Source organism: Colletotrichum phormii (genome assembly GCF_030913505.1).
Source record: "Colletotrichum phormii strain CBS 102054 chromosome Unknown BDP81scaffold_25, whole genome shotgun sequence".
NCBI classification, from domain to species: Eukaryota; Fungi; Ascomycota; class Sordariomycetes; order Glomerellales; family Glomerellaceae; genus Colletotrichum; species Colletotrichum phormii.
In genome coordinates, this window is record NW_026851467.1 from 1 (window position 1) to 24,545 (window position 24,545).

Sequence of the window (24,545 nt, forward strand, 5' to 3'; positions counted from 1 at the left end):
GCCTATCTACCCTTACGATACTATACTTAATATTCCTCCTACTTATCGGGGCCCGGAATAGTTGCGTCCGGTTACGATCTATCCCTATAAGCCCGAAGAATACCTTCTCGTCGCCCGGCGCTAACGTGGCCGTTAAGTATACGATCTGTACCCCGAACTCTCATATTGCTACGTTAACCTTGCATAGCTTCGGCCGGAACGACCGGGTCCCCTCTAGTATAACGTGGCATTCGTTAACTACGACGCGGTCAAGCGCTTATCGTGACATAAGCCGTACTATAAAGTCCTGGAAGCCTTTATTAACGGCGGACTCGGGCATAACGAAGATAATAGATGCGGCCTGGTTGTTCTTATAGCTAAGCTATATATAGGAGGCGATCCCTAATTTAGTATACCGCGCCTCTAAGTCGGTCCGAAGCGCGGTAAGTGGTATAATAACTACCGTTACGCCGTCCGGTAAGCAGAACGCTGATAGCATAAACGATAAACTCTTACCGCTGCCCGTGCCCATTACCTGGATGATCGGGCTATGCCCGTTGACGATAGCCCCGACTACCTTCGCCTGGTTCCCGCGGAACGTCGCTGCGTCGTCCCCCGTCATCTGCCGTAGCCGGCCGGCCATGTCCGCCTGCTGTAGCCGTGCGAACCGCCGTAGCCGGGCCTCGAGACGGACGCCGTCGTAGAGCTCTACCTTTCGCTTCGAGCCGCTGCGGTAACCGTCGCTCGCCCGGTCCTCGTCCCCAAACCCCAAGAACCGATGCCACTGCGAGCTGACCTTACGAAACTGCTGCTGCTTAGCCGCTACCCCGCTACCGAACTGGACTAGTAGCCGCCCATAGATCATACCGGCGATCCGCGTCCCGTACCCGGCTTGTAGATCCCACGGGCTATCACCGAGCTCGTCTTCGTCCTCGTCGTCTCCCTTCTTCCCTAGATCCCACCGCCCGAACGCCTCGTATAAGAATCGGTTGGCGATAGCGATAGCAATATGCCGCCACATACTCACGTTCAGCTTGTTACCGAGTAGCCGGCTGCTGTGCCGTTGTATAATTCGCCTGGCCCGGTCCGTCGTCCACGTCCGATCCTCTGTCCAAGCCCACGCCGCCCTACCCTCGTCCCCGTCCTCGGCAATGTCGCCCGCGTTGTCGACATCTACGCTGGTTACCGTCGCCGCTCCTCCGCCGCTCCTCTTCTATATGACCTCGTCGGCCCATAAGAAAGCGCTATAGTAGTGGGCCTGCTTCGTGATGCCTTCTGCTTCCTGCCAGAACGGAAGTACGAGCTATAAGTACCACATAAGTAGCTCGCCGGCCTCTCTCGGTAAATACCGGTGGATAATCTTAGTCTGCCCGCTGCTCCGGTACCCTTTATGTACGCCGTTACGAAATATATTATACCGTTGTGTATAAAGATGTTCCGTACCCCGCTGTTTACCGTATTAGCTACCCGTAAGCTACCCATCTCCGTCGCCCGTCCCGGCTGGCCCCCTAGCATATGCATTAGCAACCATAGCCGCTCGCGGAACTGCTCGAACGTATGCCCGTACTCGCGCACTACCTCCTCCCTGAACGCCCTGCTGCCCGACGTCGGTCCCTCTATACCCCACTGACGCCGCCGCGGTTGGGACCCCACGATACGCCGGAACACCCACCCGTCCCCTTCCCTCAGCCACGCGTTGCGGTCGTCGTATAGAAACGAGTAACCCTCTCGGGTCTCGCTATGGTCGTCCTCGATCGACGGCCAGTGAATACGCGGCAGCGCTTCGTCTAGACAGCTCCTCGCCTGGCTGCTGTCCGACACTGCGTCGCCCTGCTCGTCCCCGCCTGTGACCATCGTGAGCTGCGCTAATAGCAGCCTGGCCTCGTCGACGACGCCGTGGAGCATGTCCGATAACTGGTCCATGGTAAACCGTACGCGCCGATACGATATGCGGTCGCCTACCCAGTCGATTACGCCGTCTGCCGGCGTGTTATACTGTATATGCATGCCATACGTCCGCGTCTCGAGAATCCAATCCATCGGTGTTGGCTCGGCTTGGGGGGCCCCGGGCGTACGCGTCATGAACCTCTGTACCATGCGACGGACGTAGACAAAGAGACTCTCTATGCCATCATCGGCCGCCCCCTCGTCCGTCGTAGCGGCCTGACGAGCGACATCGTATTGCCTCTGCGTATATGCCTTATAAACGACTAACATACGTGCTACTTTAATGATCGCCGAATACTTTGTTGTATAGTCGGTAATATCCATCTAGCTACCGTCGGCCCGGATGCCTATTATAGCGAGCGTGCTCACTATCGCGTTCTCGTACTGCCCTCTCTTAAGCTGGTGGTCTAGTATGCTAACGAGCATTTTAAGTGCTACCGGCCGGAGCGTATCCGACGTAGTGTCGGAGTCCCCTTCTACCACGGCCTTGGCTAATTGTTCGAACTCGTCCTACGCATCGTACTGCCTCTCGGTGAGCCGGTACGGCGGTCTCCTGTCGTCCGGTAGCTCCTACGTCCGGAACCATACATAGAGCAAGACCCTCTAGACATCTTTATACCGTACCTAAGTATCCTCCTTAATGCGGTTATTAAACGGCCTCGTGGGCTTAATATATGCTTCCTTCCGCTAGACCTCGAATAATACGGCGTACCCGACCTTATTAGGCGTAAATATGGCCCTGGCGTACTCCAAGACCTCGTTGACCGAAGTCCACATCATATGGAGCACGTCCTCCACGGCCTCCTGGATTAGGCCGGTGGTTTCGTAGAGCTGGCTGATGCGTAGTCCACTTAGATGCTCTGCCCATCCTACCCGCTGGAGCCACGGGTTCGGCTCGAGCTTGTCGTTGGTAGCACGGATAAGATCGTCATAGCTCGCCTTGACCTGCTCGGCTTAGTTCTGCCGTAGTTAACGGAGTAGCTTGGTGGCCTGCCGTGATGCTACCTCCTCGGCGACCGCCTCCGGCGCTTGGTCTAGCGGTTAGCCACGCCCTACCTCGAACTATTAGCTCCTAGCCCGTAATAAAAAGAACCGCTAGTATAGTATACCGGACGTTTACGGTATGTTACGTTCTTAATAAGATCTCGCCCTTACGTTACCGCCCTTCTTCTAATCGTTTACCTACCCGTGATGTTTTTGGTAGTGATCCTGGATCCTTTGAGTTTGGCGATAAATATAGGAGTATCGGTGATATTGGATACCGTCCGTGCGTGGGTCGGTAAGATGGTCGATGGGGGCTGTTGATGGGTCGGGATACTGCAGCTGCGTAAGACTGGCCTGGTTCGTACGTATGCCCATTATACCAGAGATGGCCTTGACGATGCTACTACGGGTCGACGGTGGGATATGGCGGTGGCGTGTCCGTAGGTAGGTGGCTAACTCGTCACTAACCATAGCAAACTGACATGTTTTACAAATAGCGAGTGCATACTCTTCATAAAAGATAAACGGCTCCATTACTAGCGTAATTACGATAGTCTTGGGCCGTGGTAGTTGTGGGCTACTACCGAGATAAGTGGTGTTAGTCTTACATATTGGTGGATTGATGTTGACTGTGGTTGAGTTAAGATGCTGTTGGACGGGCAACTATCTTAACCACAGCATTAAACTGGACATGGGCGCTATCTCCTCATTCGGTAGCTGCAGCGCATTCCTTATCTCGTTTAACTATACTAAACTGCTTACCACAAAGGAAACGCTAGGTAGAAATACTATGATTGGCTGCTGCCTCAGTGAGCATAGCAAGGTTATGTGATGATAGCTCTAGCGTTGATTGGTGCACTGATGCACGAGCCATCTTCACCCCATCAAATCGGCAAACACGAATCTATACAAATAGAGATAAATATTGGGTTATGAATAAAGATAAGATAAGTTCTGAACTCGCCTGATTGCCAGCTTTCGATGCATATCTATATCGTCTATTTTAGCTAAGGAAACCTCTACCAACTCTACCCCTATAATCTCTATCAACTCTACACCCTAGTATTCACGCCCCATAATTATTTTCTATGGCGTTTTCTATGAACTCTACTACAGTTCGTCGTGTCCTAGAGGTTAGGCTTACCGAGATGGATGAGGTCGGCATGCTTTATGATGTTATAGGCATGATGAACGTATGCTACAGAATGCAGATTCTATGGTTATGTATGGAGGGGTTATAGTATACTAGTTGCTGAATCAAACGGCCAAATACAAACTCGTTAAACATATGCGATTTGAGATCTTGACTGCTCTTAGCCTTTACTAGACGTCTAGCTTTGGTAGTGATGCTGTTCAAAGGTTCGACGCACGAGCCATCTGAGTAACGGCCACCCTACCGATCATTGGTGCAGCCATGCACGAGCCATCTTGACCCTATCAAACCGTCAATCACGAATCTATACATATAGAGGTGAATACTGGGTTTATAATAAAGGTAAGATCATTTCTGAGCTCGCCTAATTCTCAGCTTTCGATGCATGTCTATATCGTCTATTTTAGATAAGAAAAACTCAATGAAGCTGACCCCCTGTCGTTTCAATGAATCTGACCCCTTGTTTTTAGGGACCCATTTCTATTTCTATGGGCATTTCAATGAATCTGAGTCGGATTCATCGTTGTCTGTATGTTAGGGTGTACCGCAGCTAAGGCAGTTGTTGAAGCGAGAGAGGAAAAGACGATTGATATGGCTCATCCAGTCGTCTCTCAACACAAGTAGACTAGCTTCCCTCCTCCAAGGGCTTGGAGGCCCGTTCCGTTGGTGCTCTAGATCAATACCCGAAGGTTGTCCTCCAAACGGACTCAGATGCCACCTGAGACGGAAGGTGATTCATCTCTGTAAGCAACGTCTTTCGCGAATAAATTTCATTGTGTGATTTAAGTAGTAAGCCGATAATCAACAAAGAAACACTGAATGAATGTATGTGATCCTCGTCCTCTCTGCTTCCCCTACCCCTCTCCGAGTCCATAGTCAGTGACGTTCGATGACAAGGGGCACTTCCGTTAGACATTGTGGCTCTCCTCTGGCGTGTGCTGCCCGTTCCAAAGACCAACAACACTCATGTATTCCGACGCTGCTTGCACTTGTCATGGAGAAGATGGCCATTCCTTGCCGTCGTCCTCGTGAACTCCGCGCCGCAATTAGGGCATGTCGCTTTAGTTGCCGTCCCAGACTTTTCTCTTCGATGCCTCAGGAGGTTGCTAAAGGTTGAAAACTGTCTTCCGTTGCAGCCGTGTTCCCAGCATTCAGGTTTAGACCGGCTCTCCACCACCCTGACGTGACCCCTTTGGTCTGGGGCTCCGGGGCCCATCGATGGCGGCACGCCATACATCAGGCTCGGGTCTTGTCCAACAGGCATCGAGTGTCGGTTTCTGTGTCGGATTTTTATTAGTTTCAAGCGTCTTTCTTGGATAATGCCCGTTTCGGTAGGTTTCTTTCTCAACATACCCGTATTGTGCTGACGGTTGGAACTGGTTGGAGTAATCCATGCCACCCATGCTGTAGGCCTGGGCCATTGGTGGATATCCGCTCTAGTAGCCATGGTCTGATAGAGGTGGGCTGTAAGACGGGGGGTATGATGATGATCCCATTGAAGTGCTTGGCTCTGCGAGGAGGGAGACTGGCGCCGGTGCTGTCGTGTGCACGGTTACACCCATTGTTGAAGACACGTCGGGTAGACTGAGGGGAGGAGAATGGATGTGGGAGTTGCTACCAGCTCTGTGTATGCGTTGTGATGCCTTGGAGTCTCGGCGAGCCATGTCTCTTTGCTTCTTCAATTCCCTCTGTTCTGGTGTCAAAGTACCCCGTGGCGGACTTGCTGCTACTGATCTGGAACCACTTGGGGGTGTGAGGCTGGCGTCTTGGTGATGATCTCCGAGCAAAGAGAGGTTATGGCCGGGTAATGATCCGCTTGCTTCGGGGTTGTCGAGACCTTCAAGTTGAGAATGTTAGAGAGTCCAAGCAGGGTACAAGAAGTGAGTTGAAATCGAAGGTTAATTACCAGGCGAAGTACATGCTGGTTGGCTACCCATGGTGGAGGAAGGGCCAAATGGAATAGCAACAATGCCGAAGAAGGTGGAAGTGTCGGATGGTCTTTATAATCCAGTGGCTCATACAATGTTGGAAGTGCACCTTCATGCTTGCTCCAGTTCGCAAAGACGGGGAGGACTGGTTGGAAGGGTAGTCCGTGGGGGATGCACTCTGACTAGAGATGTTGAATTTGAAGTGGGATGTACCTGATGTTCGTTCCACTCTGCTGTCTCTAAGATCTCGGGAGGTTAGAGAGGAAAAGGCGAGGATCCTCGTGAGTTGGAGATTAAGAGAACGGCTGCTGAGTGGGACGGGTTGAGTCTGATATAACCGGAAAAATGGCGAGCTTCAGATATGACCGAGGGGTTGGACTCCCACGGTAGCGTTCTGAGATATGGACCACTTTGACGCTGGCGGATTGGCCAGGAGCAGCTTCCAGACGACTCGCTGCCCTGGATCTGGGTGTGAGTGCGAAAGAACCTTGACAAACTTTGCCTCCGCAAATTGCTCGCCCAAGATTGACGTCTTAATCTCTGGTTTCTTCCAGCAACTCAACACCTTAACGAATTCCACATGTACCAACACCACCGAAATCACAGTCAACGGCACAGATCCGCGCCGCCTCCCCGTCTTCAAAGGGACATTGACTGAGATGGCACAAGACGCATTTGACATCACCCTCCATCTGAAAGACCAGTGCGGAAACCCTGCCCGTGCGGATGTTCCGATATCAGTCGCGCTAGGTGATACCTAATGCATCGTCCTCCCAGGTACCACGGGTGACTTCGTCGCAAATTGCGCATTCCCGGGAAGCGGAAGCAATTCAATGGAGTGTGAGACGTCTGTTCAACAGACTCTGGATCATTTGACGCAGGGATCTCTGGTGGGAAGGTGCCCACCTCTCACGTCGGTGTGGAGTCTACTCTTCCAGCAACTCGGCAGTGTCATCAACGTCGACGAGCTTCTCCGGCCCTTCATCGATGCAGGACTGCAACTTGGCTCTGATGTCGGTAAGGAAATACTGGCTGTCATTGACAGCTTTATGAATCTTTACGACTTCTCGGCAACAACCTTCAAGAACTCGACTTCGGGCTCTGGATCGGGCCTAGGTGATATTGTTGAGGGATACGGTGTCACAACTATCAAAACGGAAGTCTGCTATTCTCTCATCTTGACTGAGACGTTGAACCTCACTTTCACGGCTGGAACCTCCACAACACCCATCTCACTCGCAAACATAACGGCCCTACCCTCAACAGGCTCAGAGTACGAGCGCAACGTCACAGACCCGACAGCACTTGCATGCTGCCCGAATGCAAACGCTTGCATTGTTCAAGATGGGGAACGGTTCTACCCACCCGAAGCCTCGATTCCTGACTCTGATTGTCTCTGCGGCAAGACTTTGGAGGGCGGGGGCATTGGGTTCCGGACGGGTAGATGCGTCGGGTATGATCAGTGTAACTCGACGTCTCCCTGTGCTGGAGGTGGTGTATGTCTGGTTGACAACTGTTGTGGCTTTAATGTCTGTGTGAAAGGGACGGAGTGCTCTGCTCCAAAGGCCGGTGGGATGCGGCTGAATCTCTTTGGGACGGAGACTTCTGGAGGGCTTTTCTGTGGGCAGTACACACTGCTCATCTGGACCAACGAGGCAAGCAATGAGGCAATACGACTGGTATTGACGGTTGGTTGGTGATGTTGTGGTGAAGGTGGCTGCGGTGGGCTGGATCAACCAGGGGGTGGATCAGGCAGCTGGTGCCTGGGGCACCTGTCACTGCCTCAGGTATCCACAGTCCCACATTTTCTGATTGTTTACTAGTCATATTCAACACTTCATGTCGTCTCATTGATTTCGCAAATGACAAGTACAGCTGCTAGAACGCTTCAGGCGAGGACAGGACACATTCATCTTGACCGAGTCCTATCTCACTTGTGGCAATTAGCTTATCGACTTCTCCTAAAGTCGTTGCACGCAAGAGCTTTTGTGGCTAATGTTGAGCCGCTGCACCCATAACGATGTACCTTCGGACAAATATCTGTATGCACGTCGATATAAGCTACCCTTTTGATACTCGACCGATGCCTATCCGAGCGATCGGGTTAGCCCGCAGCTACATGGTCTGCATGCGGTAAGACTCGTGTAGCCCATGCAGCTGACGAATCCACAACACCTTGGAATGGCACATTGGCGGGCTGCGTCGTTCTCCTCATGTTGTTTCTAGCCAATAGAATGACAGCATTGGGTGCTGATTTCCAAGCTGACAGAAAGGATGCAGAAACGCGCTTTTGTCCGTTTGCCCGGCACGCGAGATCTGTCGCTTCGCCAGGGGTAGCATCCTTTCGTTTGCAACCACCACGAGATAAGATTGATGAGCAATCATTGAGAAGTCCGGCGATTGAGCTGTCGCGAGAAGCGAAGAGGCGAAGTTGAGTTGAATATGCATATGGGTTATTTCGGGGATGAAAGTTGGCTCTCATACCTGATGGTTTGGAGATATAAGGAAGATGATGTCTCCTTGTTCTTCCATTTCTTTTGAAGTATTATCACAACTCTAACATCATCTAATATCAAATTATACATACTACCACGATTAGTTCATACCGATCACACATGCAAGTACTCTTATCAAGTCTCGACAAGCAGGACCCAAAAATCATCTCTCCAGCCATGTCTAGCCATTCTCAGTCAAGTCGGGCGATCCTCGTCACTGGCGCAACCGGTAAGCAAGGCGGCGCCGCGATTGATGCACTTCAAGAGTCAGAAATCGGCAGCGTTTATAAAATCATCGCCGTCACTCGCAATGTCGCTTCTTCCAAAGCCAAAACCTTAGCATCGCGTGGGGTCATTGTCATTCAGGGCGATCTCAATGATGTTCCCGCTATCTTCTCCGACGCCAAAGCAGCTTTGAGCTCTTCACAAGCCGAGATTTGGGGTGTCTTTAGTGTACAAGTACGTATAGGAATCCTGGTCTACTCGGTTCATGTTGCTAACGGACATCTAGACGGCCATTGGCAAAGGGGCATCGGCAGAGCTCGAAGAAGCCCAAGGCAAGGCGCTAGTCGATGCAGCTCTATCCAACAATGTCAAGTTCTTCACATACAGCTCCATCGACCGAGGCGGAGACGGCTCATACGACAATTACGTCCCTAGTGTATCTCACTTCGTCAGCAAATACCGCATCGAGCATCACCTGGTTGAGAAAGCGCGCGGCAAGATGGACTGGATCATTCTTCGACCTGTTGCATTTATGGAAAACATGGAGCCGGGAATGGGTATCAAGATCATGACTACATCGTGGCGCGTCGCGGTCAAGGATAAGCCTCTCCAGTTGGTTTCTGTCAAAGATGTAGGACGAGCCGCCGCGAAGGCATTCCTTCATCCACAAGAATTCGCCGGCAGGCAGATTCCTTTGGCTGGCGACGAGCTCACGCTAGAAGCTGCCAGTGCCATTTTTAAGTCTAAGAAGGGGACGGAGATCCCAGAGACGTTCCAGTTTCTGGTCAGATTCCTGCATTGGATGATCCCCGAGTTTGGCGCCATGTACAGATGGTTCTATACTGATGGCTTTGGGGTCGATATCGCGGCTGTGAAGCGAGAGAGCTCCGAGATGCTGGACTTTGGTTCTTGGGTGGAGAAAGAATACGATCAGGATGGAAAGCGAGTCTAATCTAGGGCTGGGGAAGGGTTTCCTCAAGTGAGATGGTCGAGGGGAGAAAGAAAAGGATATCTCTTACAGGGTAATAAGCATTGAGCTTGTTCTGGATGGACATTAATGAGATTGTATATCGGGATACGTATAGGTTGAATGATAGAGTGGAGGAAAAGTAATGTTGAAGTACCTTGACTTGGACCTTCTACCTTAGTGAAAGACCAAGGTTTCAAATGCTTTATTTGACAGGCAAGACTATCTATCATCCCAAACAAGCACCTTTGCATCTAGGTGCCGTCCTCAAAATCCGAAGCATCCAAAGTTCTCTGCTCCAATACTCGGCCCACATGAGTCTTGTCAATCGACTCACAGTTTCTCCGTATCTTCATCAGCACGACTTTGATGAACTGCACGAGGTACCCCCGATCGATTACTTGTGGTAGTTCAATATCATGATCGACCCTTGAGTCATCCGATTCCAACGTTAGAAAGCGCCGTAGGTCCCGGTACTGATCCATTGACTTGACATAAAGTTGACCCGAAAACAGGTTCAGCTCAGTGACAAGTCGAAGGGGGAGGTTCTGAGGAAGTCTTTGGTGCGGGATGGTGAAGAGATTCAGATCATCCAAAGAACGGAACCCGAGGTTAGGTCGTGGGGCGTAAAGATTGAGCGAAACAAAGCTGGAGTTCTGTATGTCTGGCAGAAGTTTTTGAGCCTCAAAGGGGCTGATGATGATCGCAGTGTCGATACCACGAGCCCTCGTGAGAACCCACTGCACAGATCTCTGAAACAGATCCGAGACATAACCTGAACTTTCCCCCATTGGAATGATTGTTCGAGCAAAGTCTGTTGTTACCAATAGTCCCTGCAGAAACTTATTCACATCGTAGTGTTGAGCGGCGCTGGTTTTTGACAGAGATTGAAAGGCAAAGATGAATGCCTCCGAGTGGCAATCGAGCGTACCATTAGTCACGAATGCGCGGAGGTCTGGGTGTACGTGATGTCTCGCAGGCGAAGCCGGAGGAGCCTTTTGCACTTCCCTCTCTTGCTCGACTTCTGGCGATAGCTCCCGTTCTTGTTCTTCTCGAAATGTTGCAGATACTGCGTTGTGACGGCCAAACTGGAGCAGCCTTTCGGTAATTGCATCGCCAGTACCTTCATCGCACATTGAACCGGGTGGTAATTGATGACCTGGTTGATATCGAGTCTCGAGAGTCTGTGCCTCCTCTTCAAGGAATCCCTCTGTGTGGTCATCAGTCAGGTTTGTGAATCCGTCTACTATGCAGTCGTCCCACAGGACTCGATGTTCCTGGTACCGACGACCTTGGTTTGCCCACAACCAAATGCCTCGCTCCATATCCATGAGCGTCTCATGTATGGACCACTCTAGAACATGAGTCACTTCGATTGAGGACTCGTCAATTTCCGACTGAGAGGCAATCTTATGCTTGATTTCGTCGGACACACAAAAAATAACCGACTGGCCCTTCCCAAGCTTTCTCATTCGCATGCAGGCTTGGAAGGACTATTAGTGATAATTCTAAGTCATGCAAATCATTTGAACTTACCTTGAACCAATCTGTCTTTGGTCAAGTTTGCCCCCAAAGTTACTGCTGCCCGATATCCTGCCGGAAGTTTCAAATCGGTCCCTCTCGTATGAGCCTCGTCAAGGAAGACAAGACAGACGTCTGTCTGAGTGGCGAACGGTGAAGTCTGCAAGCTTTCGACACGGCCCTTACGATCCACAGCACAGATGTTATCGTGATCATCGCAAAAGATAACAGCTTGTGTTGTCTCGTTGTCTTCCGTCATCTCGAGCCACTTTTTCGCAACTCCGATATTATCTAGTTCCAAGATTTGAGCGCCGACATCGAGAATCACTCGAGCGGGAGGCTCCAGTCCAACAACCATCTGCAATAGGGTTTCGGCGTCTGACTTTAATGTGTTCTTGTCTGATGCTGGAATCATTGCCACGGAGTTCTCGTCCTGAAGTAGATACTCGAGTACTAGAGCATTCGTGTGCTTCTGATCCGGTAAGTCCAGCTGCTTGACGCTCAACGGCAAGAAGGCTCTCGAATCGTTTGTCCCGCTGAAGCCAGTCGTCGCATTTGCTTTCCTCTCTCCTATATCCCATCCCGAGGCAGATAGCTTGTGCGGAAATTCCTTCATCTCCTTGGGAAATACCAGGTGATGAAGGAAGTAGTCGATAACACCCTTGGAATGTCTTAGACATGGGAATATCTGTTCAATGCACTGTGGACGATCTTCCAGATTAACGCCAGGTAATTGATGGAACGAGAGTGGTAATTGATCGCTGTCCTCAACCCAGAAGCGGTATTCCATGTCGGCCATGTCCGAACGAACGAGATGCTTGAAACTCAAAAAAAGATCGGAGTCAGTCAAGCCGCCATAGTAATAACTCAGCGATGTTAGAATGATAACGACGTCTGGATGACTGAATTCAGAACGGGCGCTCGGATTGTCTTTTGCTCGATACGGCACTGCAAGTTGTGTAGGTGGCCGCCTACTATGATCGAGGCCGAAATCGACCCTCCATCGCTTTTGACAGAAAACGAAGCTGAGAATCTGGCCGGCAATGAGCCCTCGTAGGAGTAGGATGCTGTTTTGCGTAGCTGGCAACCAGATATTTGACCTTTCCACCGCATCGACTTCAGACTGTGTGAGGCTCGTCTTAGAGATGTAGGTGTAAACTGCCTGTTGAATGGAGGCAGACTGAGTCCCCATCGGAAGTCCAGTCAATCCAGATTCGCTGAGACGACGAGCCATACGGTTGAGCAAGGTAGTCTTCGCGTCGTCGCGCAAGATTCGCGTTCGAGGAAAGCAACCACTATTTCTCCCAGCAACCTCCAAGGAGCTATGGTATCTCTTGTGGATGTCAGGCAGCAACCTCCTCATGACTTCAAGGACCTGATGTATGCATACCCATCGCTCCGGGCTATGTTCAACAGGCCGCTGAGTGCCCATGGTGTACACCAGCTCGAACTTGACGCTGAAGTTTTCATCACTTTCGTCCACAATGTCGCGAGTAACTTTGTCGAGAAAGTCCTTGGAACTGACGAGCATTCGACTAACGCTCACACTCCCAGCAATGGCTGTCTCAATCGCCATAAGCTTGAACGAGAGAATATGTTCTGGTTGAACTAACAGAATCCCTCCAGAGTCCATGCACTCTTCAAAGATGTGTTGAATAGCCATCGCCTCTGAGGGCCCGACTTTGACGGCCCTAGAAAAGGGCATATGGAAAATGCGTCTTTGAAGTAGGCCTCCAAGCTTCGAGTCGAGCATTTCGAGCATCTGCTTTGACTGAGGCCTTGCCACAATAACCCGAACAAGTCGTGTTCCGTCCGCAAGAGCGGCTGCCACAATAGGCACAATGACCGACGACTTGCCTTCGCCCATGTTCAATTGCATGACAGCGTTCTCATCGTCGGGCGGACTTCTCATGCTTTCCGCGATCTCTTCCTGCACCTCCCTGACTATTAAGCCGCTCTCAATCTCTAGCAGCAGAGTGTCTGGGTACTTCAAAGGGGACCAGTTCGTGTGGCTAGGATTACGCAACTCATTCGCCAATGCAGCTGGGTCTTCTAAGCAACCCAGCATTCGCTTCGCTCGTTGAAATTGCGTGAGTGCGATGCCGAATTGCGACAATGCCATCTTCCAAAGAATTGGTGTTGAATCACGATGTAGATGATTTAGTCTGCGAAGAAGGGTGGAGGTTGAGAGCCTCGGATACTGGTAGAAGTCAGGCAATAAGGTGGGTAATCTTAAATGACCTGTTTCTTCGCAGCTCACAAGGCGGCCGACGATGAGTTCGTATGTCTCCTGAACAATTGCTTGCCAGCGATGCAGGTAGGAAACCACCAGTTTCGCAACCTCTTCTGGCGATGCGTGGTAATGATCTTCTGACAACTGACGACGCTCTAAAGCCTCCATGCTTGAAGCCAAGGCCTCGACGTAACGTCTCTCGTACTGACCGAGCTTGCGGTGACGAAGCCGAAGCCGCGAAAGCAGCGCGGGTAATCTATGCACTCTCTTGGAACGCTTGCTAGAAGAATCGTGATCCAAAGTCCAAACTTCCTCGCTCAGAAAAGGCGGCGGAGAATTCATGAACAAAGAGTCTTCGGTCAGAAACCGAGGCTGGTCATATGTGGGCCAGTCTGTTGTTGCCAGCAGAGACGCCGCCAATTCCAGTGGATTGACTGCAGTCGGCAAGAAGCAAGCTACCTCTCGAAGGTATTTCTGAAATTGAAGGTTGTCGTACCAGGTTTGGAAAAGGGCCCTGATACTTGCCATCGCACTACCCACGTCTATATATCTATTCCAATTGTTTGTCTTTTTGTAGCCGGCGGGCAGGTTCGGAACGCGACAAGACCACTGAGACTTTACCATGTTGAGAAAGGTTTCCAGAGCAATGTTTCTGTTGCTGAGGAATTCGCTCTCTCGCCGTTCCATGAATGAATGGTCGTCTTCATAGGCCAGTCGCTGCATACACATCTCGGGACAGGAATCGAAGGGCTTGAAATTCTTCATGGCCTCATTCCTCACTGTTGAATCCATATAGTTCATGCCATTCGAGAGATCAAAGCCATCTGCCACAGGTGCGGAGAGTGCGTGGATAGTGCTGCTTGTCTTGAATGAAGCCAAGGTCTGGATAACCGCGAAGTCTGCATTCGCTGCAAAGGCCATCGTCGCCAACCAGATCATCACCTTATACTTGTTGCTGCTCTTCAACTTGGACTGTAGCGCAATCCAATTTTCCGCGATGAACTGATAGGAATCCGAGAGAAATTCGGCATTGTATGTGATGTCGTCCACCGAAAAAGGTGAATGCGGGCCAAGTATAGTAATTCCTTTGGAAAGGAAGCTCGATAGATAGATTTCCATGGAGCTTGGAACTGGCATTGATAGGATCGGCTGATCAAACAAGACGAGTTTGGACGCCGAATATGCTCGAAACATTTGAGGGGGGTAGGACCGATCCCGTGGTTCGTAGACAACGTCGTGATCAATAGTATGACACTCAGCGCCAAACCCTGATACCCGAAACATTGCCGTTCGGATATTGTCCCGTGCTAGAAGTCGGGAACTCGTGGGTTTCAACTCGAGTGACCCGACATCCTGCAGTGGTTGAAAGAACTTTGACTGGTTGTTTTGCGTGAAGATGGCCTCGACATATTCCCGGTATAGACCATGTTGGGATAAGGAGCCAAGTTGCGAGTTCCAGTCAACTTGTTGCATGACACGTTCGTTGACTGGATAGTAACGTCTGCATGGAGTCAGACGAGAAATTTCAGTCAAAAGTTTGACGTTCTCTGGTCTCAGCACATCGAAAGACCTGACTGAGGCAGAGCTGAGAATCGACAAAGCCTCTTCGGTACCCGTTCTGTGCGTAAGAGGATCCGGGATGACAAAAGATGTCAAGGAGTGTAGGTAACAAAGAAACAGCTTGCTCTGTCGACTGCCATTGCTGGCGAGCCTATTCAGTGTATCGTCCACGTCGTAGGCATGAACCCTTGGTGCAAAACCCTTGCTCACAGTGACTTCGACATGGCCATCCTTCTTCAAGAACGAAATATTTCCTTCGAGCACTATGATCTTGCGCCCGACAGGGAGAGCGGGATGTGGGAGTTTGTCGACTTTGAGGACCAACTTGTCTTTCAGACCGATCAGAGTTCCGACTGCCTGATTTGGGTCCACCGACATGCCACGATATTGTCTCGACATCATGGAGGCCTCCCCTTGCTTGAGACTGAACTCCAGCATAGCGCGAGGTAGCTCTATAGAAACCATTGAAGTCTTCATGTGATGAATGATGTGGATCGAAAAGGGGTCTTCTAATGGCTCGAGAATCTTCGAGATAAGCCTTGCAGAGCGACTGTTGACGTTGACCAGACACGATTCATTACGCCTAAGCACCCAGGTTCCGGTGAATCTGTCTTTCAGAAGCTTCCAATTGGACGTTGAATGATTCCATGGCTTTTTGAGGCTGCAAAACTCGATGCAACCATCCTCGTAGTTGTACCAATGAACAAAGCCGCTGACGAATTTGGTGGGGAACAGTCCTTCAAAACAACTCTTTGGGACAAGGTCAAATTCCCGTTGACCCTGCATTGCCTGTACCAAGAGACTTCCCTCGCTGTCAAGGCTTAGGTTGACAGCATGGCCAGCGTAGTGACGTTTCGAGGAAAAAGTCATCCCAGGTTTTGCCGCGCGCAGAATCTGAAGGGAAAGCCGCCCAAACAGATTCTGATATGTCAGGTGGGTGAGATAGTTCTGAGGCAAATGGTCGAGAGGAAGGCCGTTGACGAGGAGCTCGCCAGTTACGAGGTTAAACTGTACAGCGAGATGACTGGTTGTAGACGCAGTGACACTGGTCAACCACGAGCTATGCGTCTCAGACAGTGCCTTCCACTGGTGACTGGGCTCGTAGCTAGACCAATTGGCACTGATGGCATCGTCAAGTCCAGCACTGCTGCCTAACAAGATTCCCTTCGCTAGATAGCTGTGGTGAATGTAGGAGGCTCGTTGCCACCGACTATGAAGATGGCTGACAAATGCATCCACAGATCCAAGTAGTATTTGGCCTTCTTGGATAGCGATGCAGCACTGGAAGAAAGTCGAGACGGCGGAGCTTTCGGAAAAGATATCGCGCTGAAATTGGTCGTCCACGTTGAAGGTGTCTGCACAAATCAACCCAACCTCGAGTGCCCGACGTTGAAAATCCAGTTTGTCATTGTCGTCATCAGAATCCTGAGCCTTCCCCCTCAGGCGCTGGCTCCAACAAAATGTTATACGCCTTGCTTGAGAGAGTATTCTGAGGCATCTTTTCTGAACACTCACTAATGGAGCAAGGCTCAGAATACGTCGAGTCATGGCTGTGAAAGTGGCAAAGGCAGATAAGGACTGCCAATTCTCCTCATAACGAGTGATAGCTTCAGCCAATCCGTCAAGCAGCGTATCCGCAAATCTTTCGTCTTGACAAATTGCATGCGCTCTTCTGTACTCCGAATCACCATCCGGTCCTGCTTGAGAGATGCATTGAAGAATGACCAGGGCAGTCTCCCGCTTCTTCAAATCGACCGAAGGAGCGAAAAGTTGCAAAAGAATGTTTTCCCATTGCAAATTGTATCCCAAAGGAATTGAAGCTAGGGCCTTGTACTCCTCGAGTGACATGTCATGAGGACACTCGTGAAGTGTGGCGATGACGGTGTTGGGCGTTGGGCCACTTGGGCATGTCGACGGCCGGAAAAGAAACTTTTGTAAAGCCGTCGAGGCCGCGGGTAATTGGTAAGTGCATTCCTTGGGAATGATATCAGATCCTCCAAATGATTCCATGAAGCAATGCCTGCGATGATCGTAGTAGGCGTAATGCAGTCCATTGCTCAGACAGACCTGATTTTCCGTGGCAGTTGCTACATGCACCGTCTTCCGGTGGGTTGCCATGTGCGGCTTGGCCTCTGAAAGCAAGCTGACGAAGTGTGGCGTGAATTGTCCTCGAAAATAGTGGTAGAGAGCATTGTAGTCTTTCAAGGAGTAAGAAGACTCTCGTATCTGACTACCCATTCGCGGCGTAACTTTGAGAACCTCAAACAGGAAGAACACGGTAGCCTCCCGCCATTCTCCGAATGATCCTGGCACTGAAAGCTCGAATACGACTGATTCTGCATCGAGCTCTCGTGATGGCAGCGGCCATTCATGAATATCGATTTGCAAGCTGTTGGCCTGATTGTGGTACGAACAGCGGGCGCAGCCGCCGCTGTGGCTTCTGTAGTACCTCCCCGTTCTCCGGTTGTACCCATCATGATACTCACAATTGCCGGCATGATACTTGCGCATGAGACCTGCGTACTTCTCTTTCTTTCTGTTTAGTTCTCCCACTTTCTTTTCCCTGTCTCGTTGCGCCTTTGCCTCGATCTCATCTTTCAGGCGCTGGTGTTCCCTAGACTGCTGAAAATAACGAACAGGGAAACAACGTGGAGAGCCGTAGGTGTTGTAGATGCTAGGAGCGGATGCTGCAGTCTTGCAACTGCGGTTTCGATCGAGTAGATACTTCTCTGCGTTGTGAAGTCTCTTTATCTGGCTTTTGAGCGGAAGAAGCAAATTCTGTAGAACGCCTGTGGGAATTTCGGGGTTGTAGTCTCTCAGCATCGGGAACAGGTGCACAGCAGCTTTGTCGCAAGCAACCCATAGTTCCAGAATTGTCAGCAGCATGACGGAAAGTGACTCTGGGTTTCCAGCGTAAAGGCCGTTGGCGGTGATGTGATACGCCTCAATAACGCTTCGTATCTTGGTACATGATCCATTGTAACCTTGGCTGGACTCGCCTATCAGCCAAGCCTGTAGATGACGTTCAACCCATGTTTCAAACACAACTAGATGCAAATGCAAATGTTCCCTGTCTGGTTGTAGCACGGCCGAAGGGAAGATTTCCGGGTCGTACTTGATCAAAGTCCACGATGGAGTAAACTCGAAACCTTCCGAGTGACATCTTCGACTGTAAATAGAAGCTAGGAAGCTGTCAAGAGCTGGCAGGTGCAGGTGCGAGTCTTCATCGAAGTCTAGGGTTTTGAGTTCGGCCAGTTCTATGGCTAAACCAGGTGAGGTCCGTTGTTGAATGCGATCCCAACGATCGGCGAGGACCTGGTTAGCTCGCAGCATTGTCTGATGTACGAGGTCAACGATAGAGGGGATCCGGCCATTTGAGATTTTGCCCAGTCGTCTAGATAGTTTCGAGATCATGACGAGTATAAGGTCTGATGGGACTTCCATGTCCGTGTCGATGCTGTGACGAAGCAATTTGGCCATGAAAAAGACCATGAATGCTTTGTAAAGACTGCAACTTGTGTCGTCGATATTGCGATCAAATGCTAACTGCAGACTGACTCTAACAAGCAGCCAAGTAGGGGAACGACGCCACGGAAGAAGGGCATCGCTCCAGTTGACTTCTTCCCGGGTATTTTTCGAGATTCTTGTGCCGACAAGAGGTTTCCCTATAGCTTGGAAAGACGAAAAGAAGAGCTCGGTAACCATTTTCGGACTTGTGGTCTCGCGGTGCTCCTGATGGAGCTGCCCAGCTTTCTTGGCTAATGGTTGGGTTCCTGGGGCAGGCTGTGAGCTCATTGTCGACAAAACGTCAGCAAGTGTCTCTTGACAGCCCGGCTGGCTGAACTCCTCTAGATGTATGGAGATTCCGGTTCCGGGGAAGGTTCGCTGAAGACGACCCAAGTTTGACATGACTGCCTGATTGGTTGGAGACAGCTCAAACGCCTCCACGTGTATTGCGTCGTGAGCCTTGGTGATGAGTACACCCGCATTCTGGGCCCGGACGTTGAGCGGGATGATTTCTCCTTCGATGATGTTAGCTTTGTGAGCTTATCGCAAGCAGGTATTACCAAAGGTCATACCATCGGCCAGATTCTGCAAACTTTTAAGGATGCCGTACTGCTCAATTGCAAGCGTCTTCCCCAGAGGTTTATGAATGCGTATCATGGCATCCAACAGACCAATGGCAATCCTTACGGAGGGCTTTTGACCATTGGGAACATGCTTGATAAACTCGGTAACAGAATCTTTGACAGCTCGGAGCAAAGCACTCTCGTTCTCCGGGCTGAGGTCATCGGCGTGAGGCAATTGGGGCGGCAGGAAAACATGCTGAATGATGAAATGAAGATCAGTCTGGTTGGCCATTTTACTTTGGTCGAAGAGGAATGAAGTGATTGGCAAGAACGTTTTGACGAAGTCGTACGGTATGAAATTGAATGATGATAGTTGAGGAGAGCGTTAAAAAGCTCAAGTATGTAGTGTCCAGGGACGTCAAGTATAAAACTTTCCCCTAGAGCTCAAATCAACCCTTCTCAGGAGTTCATCAGCCACCTCCGAACTGACAGGGTTCCCTGGCATTGTCGTCGAATAGCCCTCTGCCTAGAAACTCTCTCTCAGAAGACTTACATCATAGGACGAGGTAGAGCTTGGGAGATAAGCTCGTACCTAAGCCAAACATGTTCCGGCGTGCTGAGATAGGGAGGTCTCAATCTATCATAGATTGTGAGGCACGACTTTCGGCAGGCTCGAATGGCGGTCTTGAGCACACCCGCCTTGTCCAATCCGATAAGGTTGTTTGAAACATGCAGAACTCAATGCGGGAGGCCGTCGTGTGCAACTGTCAATCAGGTAACGTATGCGGGGTTGATTGGTAGCACAGCAAAGTTAGTCCAAAACTAGTGCTCCTCGTCCACATGCTCAGCAGAGCCATCTATCTGCCGGGAGATGCGAAGTCCGAGACACGCCAAATATCATTGTAGGCCTCAACTTTGTTACTCGAAAACATGCGGGATGTCCGCATCTCGCGTCATCATTTTCTTGAAGCCGGCGACATTGACCGGGGAAAAACAGCTTCAGTCGGCCTCCTACTTCTACTGAAACACAACTTTTCTATTCTCAAGATAAGGTACCCCAACGCGTACGTCTTCATGTTGGACTGTAGATTCTCCTCGCAGGCACCATCGAACCTTTGTCCATGGCTCGGAAATTCGCGTCTAGCGGGGGATTCAGAGAGAGCCCGGTCGTCACACTTGCTTTTTCTCAGCATCCTGAGTAGATACCATCAGGTCACCTGGCCTCAGTGATATTGAATCACCTCGTGACAAGAATAGGATCAGAGCGCCTGGTGGAGGTTGATATGGCAGCGAAGATGACGGTGAAGACTCGAATGGAATGAGAGACCGGGGACGAGGCGCGGGCGGGCAGGTGATATCGCTGAACTTGCAAATTTCAAAAAGGAAGAGGAAAGGGGTTCAAGACTCGTGTTGATGCTGGCGGGGTCGACTTGGATTTTGTCCATGCCAAACGCCTCATAGCTTTTTCACGATAGTCGCATTTGTCTGCTATCTTGTTCAGAAGCTCTACTATCAACCTCTTTGGATTTCGTACAACAGTTAGCCTATGGCACAATTGGTGTCGTTGTTGACTTCCTGAAGCAAAGCAACCTGGATGCACCTTCACTTTTCTTCATCTGACGCATTCCCTTCCACCTTCCGCGTTTTCTCTCACCCCCCCCCTCTCTCACCTTCCCTACAGGTAGTTACCTTTCACCTCCCTTCTCATCTTTCCTCACTTCACCCACGCTTGAACTTCAAGTCGTTTTCTTTTCCACTTCCAACTTCCACTACACCCAACCCGCCGTCGATATAATTCTTGCGGCCTTTGCATCATTCGAAAACATTTCAGCAGCAGTAGCTTGTCACCAGCCAGTCGATACTCAGCACAACAATTCACCACCCTCTTAAAATTTTCCTGTTACCTTTGAGTCACGACGCTTTCCGTGGAACCACACACGACCATCTCACCATGTCGGATACTCCCTCATCTCCCACCCCTCGTGCAATTTCCGAGAACGCCATTCGTCCACTCTATCCAATCATCTCCCCGTCCGATCAACGGGCCAGGGTCGGGTGGCCGTTGGAATGCTATGATGATCTGACAGCGACGGAGAAAGGCATCCCCGACGTCTGGATGGAAAGACACCACGAGTGTTCTCGTTTGTGGAGACTTAATACAGCGGAAGAGAAAGAGGCTGCAAGAGCTAAAGTTTGGGAGTTGGCATTCACAGACTGGGACACCGATACGCCAATTCCTCAACCCGCTCGTGCTGTTGCTAGGAAGACCAAGGATAGCATCATCAAGATTGGAGTCTTGACAGAAGACGCCAAGCCTTCCAAGAAGCTTCATGGGGACGATACCAGTATTGCCGCGTCTGATCCACGCCCTCGTCGGCCGTGCTCTCGTGGTGATGACGTCTTTTTGAAGGCCGAAGTCGATTAGGAGCTCGAGTCTCTAAAATTCAGGGCTTGTGACGCAAGAGGTTCAGACCTCCCCTTCGGCACCAAATATGAGCAGACGCTTGGCTATCCGATATTCACTGCTAAGGAAGATTGCATTGCTAGCTGTCTTGTCAGCGTTAGAGCCGTGGTCTGACACACACACGTATTCGACGGACAAAACACCTACGAAAGGAATTTTCAGCCTATAGAACGGAGCCGTAGTCGCGGAAAAGAGCACGACACATTCCCTACAGCCAGGAGAAGCGAAACGAGGCCACTACTTCCATCCCCAAAGAAAAAGACGATGCTAGGAAGAAGGGATTGTCCAGGATTTGTACACAGTATCCGTAGTAACCTGAGCTTCGGTTATGGGCTAACTTCGTGGAAATAGAAAATGAAGGAGCCCCACTTTAGCCTCGGCAGAAACTACCGGGGCAACATTTTTCCAGATCTGGCGAGCTGTGGTGGTCAATGCGTTCCACGAGAATGTACCGAAGCAACGCGACTTCCCGCACAACGTCACAACGCTCACATCCATCATGCATAAGGGGTTTCTTACCTACCATGGAGGACCAGTCACAATCAGATATCATCAAAGCAAATCCAGTCGGACGTGGTCTTTTTACCTTTCAAGATCTTTTTAATTCCATCTGCAAAGATGCAGATCCTGTCTATGACCAGCACATTCTAAACCAGCTGAGCGAAGAAGGTTATAAGAACACCTGATTATTTATACCCTCGACTATTCCCCATCCACTGACTGGTTCTACAGATCTTCAGAACCTTGCTCTCGTTCTTCTCTCATCACTTCAAGTCCTTCCGGCTGCCCGATTACTCCATTCCAAACGCGGAAGAGCATTCTTTGTCGAATTGTCAACCCTAAACACGAAGATCACGAGCGAAGACTTCGACCTCCAGTGCATCAAACCTCTCCTGAAGGCTGCCCTCGCCGACGACCCTGACGATGAGCTGATTTGGCGTCAAATCAACAACCTCGTTATCGAAGCCACCCCACCGCCCCGAACGATAGCGTCTTCACTTCAACAAACTCCCTGGCTGCACAACACAAGCAGTTTTATAAACTCGTCCGAACACCGCAGATATGTTGACGGTATACTCAAGGAGGAGCTCGGCACTATGTATGTCGGGCTTCCCGGCTTTCGAGACGCATACTTCGGAAGTGTGGCTGGACTTGAGACAGCGTCCAAGATGTTTTTCGATCAGTGCCTCAAAGGGAGCGATCTTGCCTTCCAAAACGGCTGGCGGGGATGGCCCCAGGATGCAAACGAGAAAAGCGTGCTGGAGTGGCTTGCGAACTTCGTGAGGAAGCTAGCGCTGTTTACGAACACCCAGAAGCCAAATACGAAACGTCAACGAGACCTAGCACAGCCTAACACGCCGATGCAGGGTTCCACAGCAGATCGCAAATTGGATGTTGGGTTTGTTGACAACATGAAGCCTGACCAAGAGCCTCGATACCACTGGAAGCAGATACTGGTACCTGGAGAACTCAAGAGCAACCCGTCTGCTGACACAGCCTCCAAGTCGTGGCTCGACCTCGGGAGATATGCGAGGGAAGTGCTCGCTGCACAGGACAGCCGACGTTTTGTCCTGGGCTTTACACTCTGCGGATCCCTCATGAGGGTCTGGGCATTTGACCGGCTTGGAGCTATTGCGTCAAATCAGTTCGACATTAACAAAGATGGGCAGCAATTTGTATCCACGATACTTGGGTTTCTCTGGATGGATGAAGAAGCCCTAGGATTTGATCCGACGGTCATGACAATGAACGGCGAACGCTTCATTGAGATTGAGAGGAATGATTCTAAAGAGGGGATCGTTATTGATGGGATAATCCTACGAGCGCGCTGTGTGGCTGGCCGGGCCAGCACTTGCTGGAAAGCACATCCCCAAGGGCACCCAGAAACGGTACTTGTTGTCAAAGATTCATGGCAATACCTTGAACGCGATGAGGAGGGTGACCTCTTGCGTGAGGTGACAGACAAAGGCGTCGTGAATGTGGCTCGGTATTATTATCACGAAACAGTCCAGGTTAACGAGAAAAACGATGACATCTGGAACAATGTTCGGCACGGTCTAGATGTCACAGCAGCAACCAACTATAGGCCACGACAACAGATACAACCAAGAAACATAGCAAAAGATACCACAAGGAAGGGCCGCAGCAGCACCAGTCAGAAGCGTCCATCCAGCCAAACCGAGTCCACTTTGCCCCCAAACAAGCGATCCTGCTCCGTGTCTCCAACAAAGGCTACAAATATGCCACCAAATCGGGTTCATCGGCGCATCATTCTTAGGGATTATGGCAAGCCTATTTACAGGGCAAGCTCTCGATCAGCACTACTTGCTGCCCTAGTAGGCTGCATTGAAGGCCATGAGTCTTTGTACAAGGCAGGCATCCTCCACAGAGATATATCCATCAATAATCTCATGATCAATGAGGATAGTAGCAACTCATCGTGGCCTGCGTTTTTGATCGACCTTGACCTCGCCATTCGGGAGCAGCGAGAGGGTGCTTCGGGTGCCAAAGGAAAGACCGGCACGAGGGCCTTTATGGCTATTGGGGCGTTGCTAGGCGAGCAACATTCGTTCATGCATGACCTAGAGTTGTTCTTCTGGGTCCTGTTTTGGATATGCATTCACTATGATGCAAATGGCAAAGATGTTGGCCCAACTGGGTTTGACAGGTGGAACTACGAGAGCGATAACACGTTGGCTGAGCTCAAGATGGGTATGGTTGCTGATGAGCAATACTTTCAACAAAAATGTATGGAGAGCTTTACTCCGCACTACCAGCCGTTTATACCATGGGTCAATAGGTTACGCCAGGTGGTGTTTCCAAGTGGTGAAAGGTGGAAAAGGCTGGAGACTGGGCTCTATTGCTCAATGAAAAAGATTCTTCAAGACGCACAGCAGGATACAGGGGTGACGGCAGGCGGATAGTGTACAGCATAGCTGATCACCATGGCTCAGAAGCAAGTTAACCTGGTAATCCATATAGCCAGGTGCCCATGTTTTCTTTGTCTCTTCTCTCCTTC

General features: G+C 50.5%; 7 protein-coding genes across 7 annotated transcripts; 4 read left to right on the forward strand and 3 right to left on the reverse strand.

Moving 5' to 3' along the window:
• Window positions 1-2,652: 2,652 nt before the first annotated feature.
• Window positions 2,653-3,576, reverse strand: BDP81DRAFT_111094 (uncharacterized protein). The gene is made up of 2 exons (XM_060581482.1): window positions 3,036-3,576; window positions 2,653-2,982 (listed from the first exon to the last, which is right to left on the reverse strand). Exon 1 carries the CDS (start codon window positions 3,442-3,444, stop codon window positions 3,109-3,111), a length of 336 nt encoding a protein of 111 aa, XP_060440097.1. The 5' UTR covers window positions 3,445-3,576; the 3' UTR covers window positions 2,653-2,982; window positions 3,036-3,108.
• Window positions 3,577-5,027: 1,451 nt separating this feature from the next.
• On the reverse strand, window positions 5,028-5,625 carry BDP81DRAFT_464689 (uncharacterized protein; the record flags this gene model as incomplete). Its single annotated transcript, XM_060594179.1, has 3 exons — window positions 5,028-5,340; window positions 5,417-5,497; window positions 5,537-5,625. The coding sequence occupies 3 exons, from the start codon at window positions 5,623-5,625 to the stop codon at window positions 5,028-5,030; spliced, it is 483 nt and encodes a 160-aa protein (XP_060440098.1).
• A 1,458-nt stretch (window positions 5,626-7,083) lies between these two features.
• On the forward strand, window positions 7,084-7,633 carry BDP81DRAFT_437914 (uncharacterized protein). Its single transcript, XM_060591273.1, has one exon. It carries the CDS (start codon window positions 7,312-7,314, stop codon window positions 7,528-7,530), a length of 219 nt encoding a protein of 72 aa, XP_060440099.1. The 5' UTR covers window positions 7,084-7,311; the 3' UTR covers window positions 7,531-7,633.
• Window positions 7,634-8,663: 1,030 nt separating this feature from the next.
• Window positions 8,664-9,663, forward strand: BDP81DRAFT_330246 (NmrA-like family protein; the record flags this gene model as incomplete). The annotated part of the gene is made up of 2 exons (XM_060585385.1): window positions 8,664-8,945; window positions 8,998-9,663. The coding sequence occupies 2 exons, from the start codon at window positions 8,664-8,666 to the stop codon at window positions 9,661-9,663; spliced, it is 948 nt and encodes a 315-aa protein (XP_060440100.1).
• Window positions 9,664-9,891: 228 nt separating this feature from the next.
• Window positions 9,892-19,487, reverse strand: BDP81DRAFT_501585 (uncharacterized protein). Its single transcript, XM_060595536.1, has 3 exons — window positions 19,072-19,487; window positions 11,215-19,029; window positions 9,892-11,161 (listed from the first exon to the last, which is right to left on the reverse strand). Exons 1-3 carry the CDS (start codon window positions 19,352-19,354, stop codon window positions 9,933-9,935), a joined length of 9,327 nt encoding a protein of 3,108 aa, XP_060440101.1. The 5' UTR covers window positions 19,355-19,487; the 3' UTR covers window positions 9,892-9,932.
• Window positions 19,488-21,013: 1,526 nt separating this feature from the next.
• On the forward strand, window positions 21,014-21,487 carry BDP81DRAFT_398645 (uncharacterized protein; the record flags this gene model as incomplete). The annotated part of the gene is made up of 1 exon (XM_060588488.1): window positions 21,014-21,487. One exon carries the CDS (start codon window positions 21,014-21,016, stop codon window positions 21,485-21,487), a length of 474 nt encoding a protein of 157 aa, XP_060440102.1.
• Window positions 21,488-22,050: 563 nt separating this feature from the next.
• Window positions 22,051-24,450, forward strand: BDP81DRAFT_464692 (uncharacterized protein; the record flags this gene model as incomplete). The annotated part of the gene is made up of 2 exons (XM_060594180.1): window positions 22,051-22,195; window positions 22,259-24,450. 2 exons carry the CDS (start codon window positions 22,051-22,053, stop codon window positions 24,448-24,450), a joined length of 2,337 nt encoding a protein of 778 aa, XP_060440103.1.
• Between the last annotated feature and the right edge of the window lie 95 nt (window positions 24,451-24,545).

Bases quoted from the DNA above. Each gene is read 5' to 3' on its own strand.
- BDP81DRAFT_437914 (XM_060591273.1), top strand. From the start codon at position 7,312: ATGCAAACGCTTGCATTGTTCAAGATGGGGAACGGTTCTACCCACCCG.
- BDP81DRAFT_111094 (XM_060581482.1), bottom strand. From the start codon at position 3,444: ATGGAGCCGTTTATCTTTTATGAAGAGTATGCACTCGCTATTTGTAAA.
- BDP81DRAFT_501585 (XM_060595536.1), bottom strand. From the start codon at position 19,354: ATGGCCAACCAGACTGATCTTCATTTCATCATTCAGCATGTTTTCCTG. The intron at 19,030-19,071 runs GTATGACCTTTG...AAGCTCACAAAG, and splicing joins TTTGCAGAATCTGGCCGATG to CTAACATCATCGAAGGAGAA. The intron at 11,162-11,214 runs GTAAGTTCAAAT...AGTCCTTCCAAG, and splicing joins CAAAGACAGATTGGTTCAAG to CCTGCATGCGAATGAGAAAG.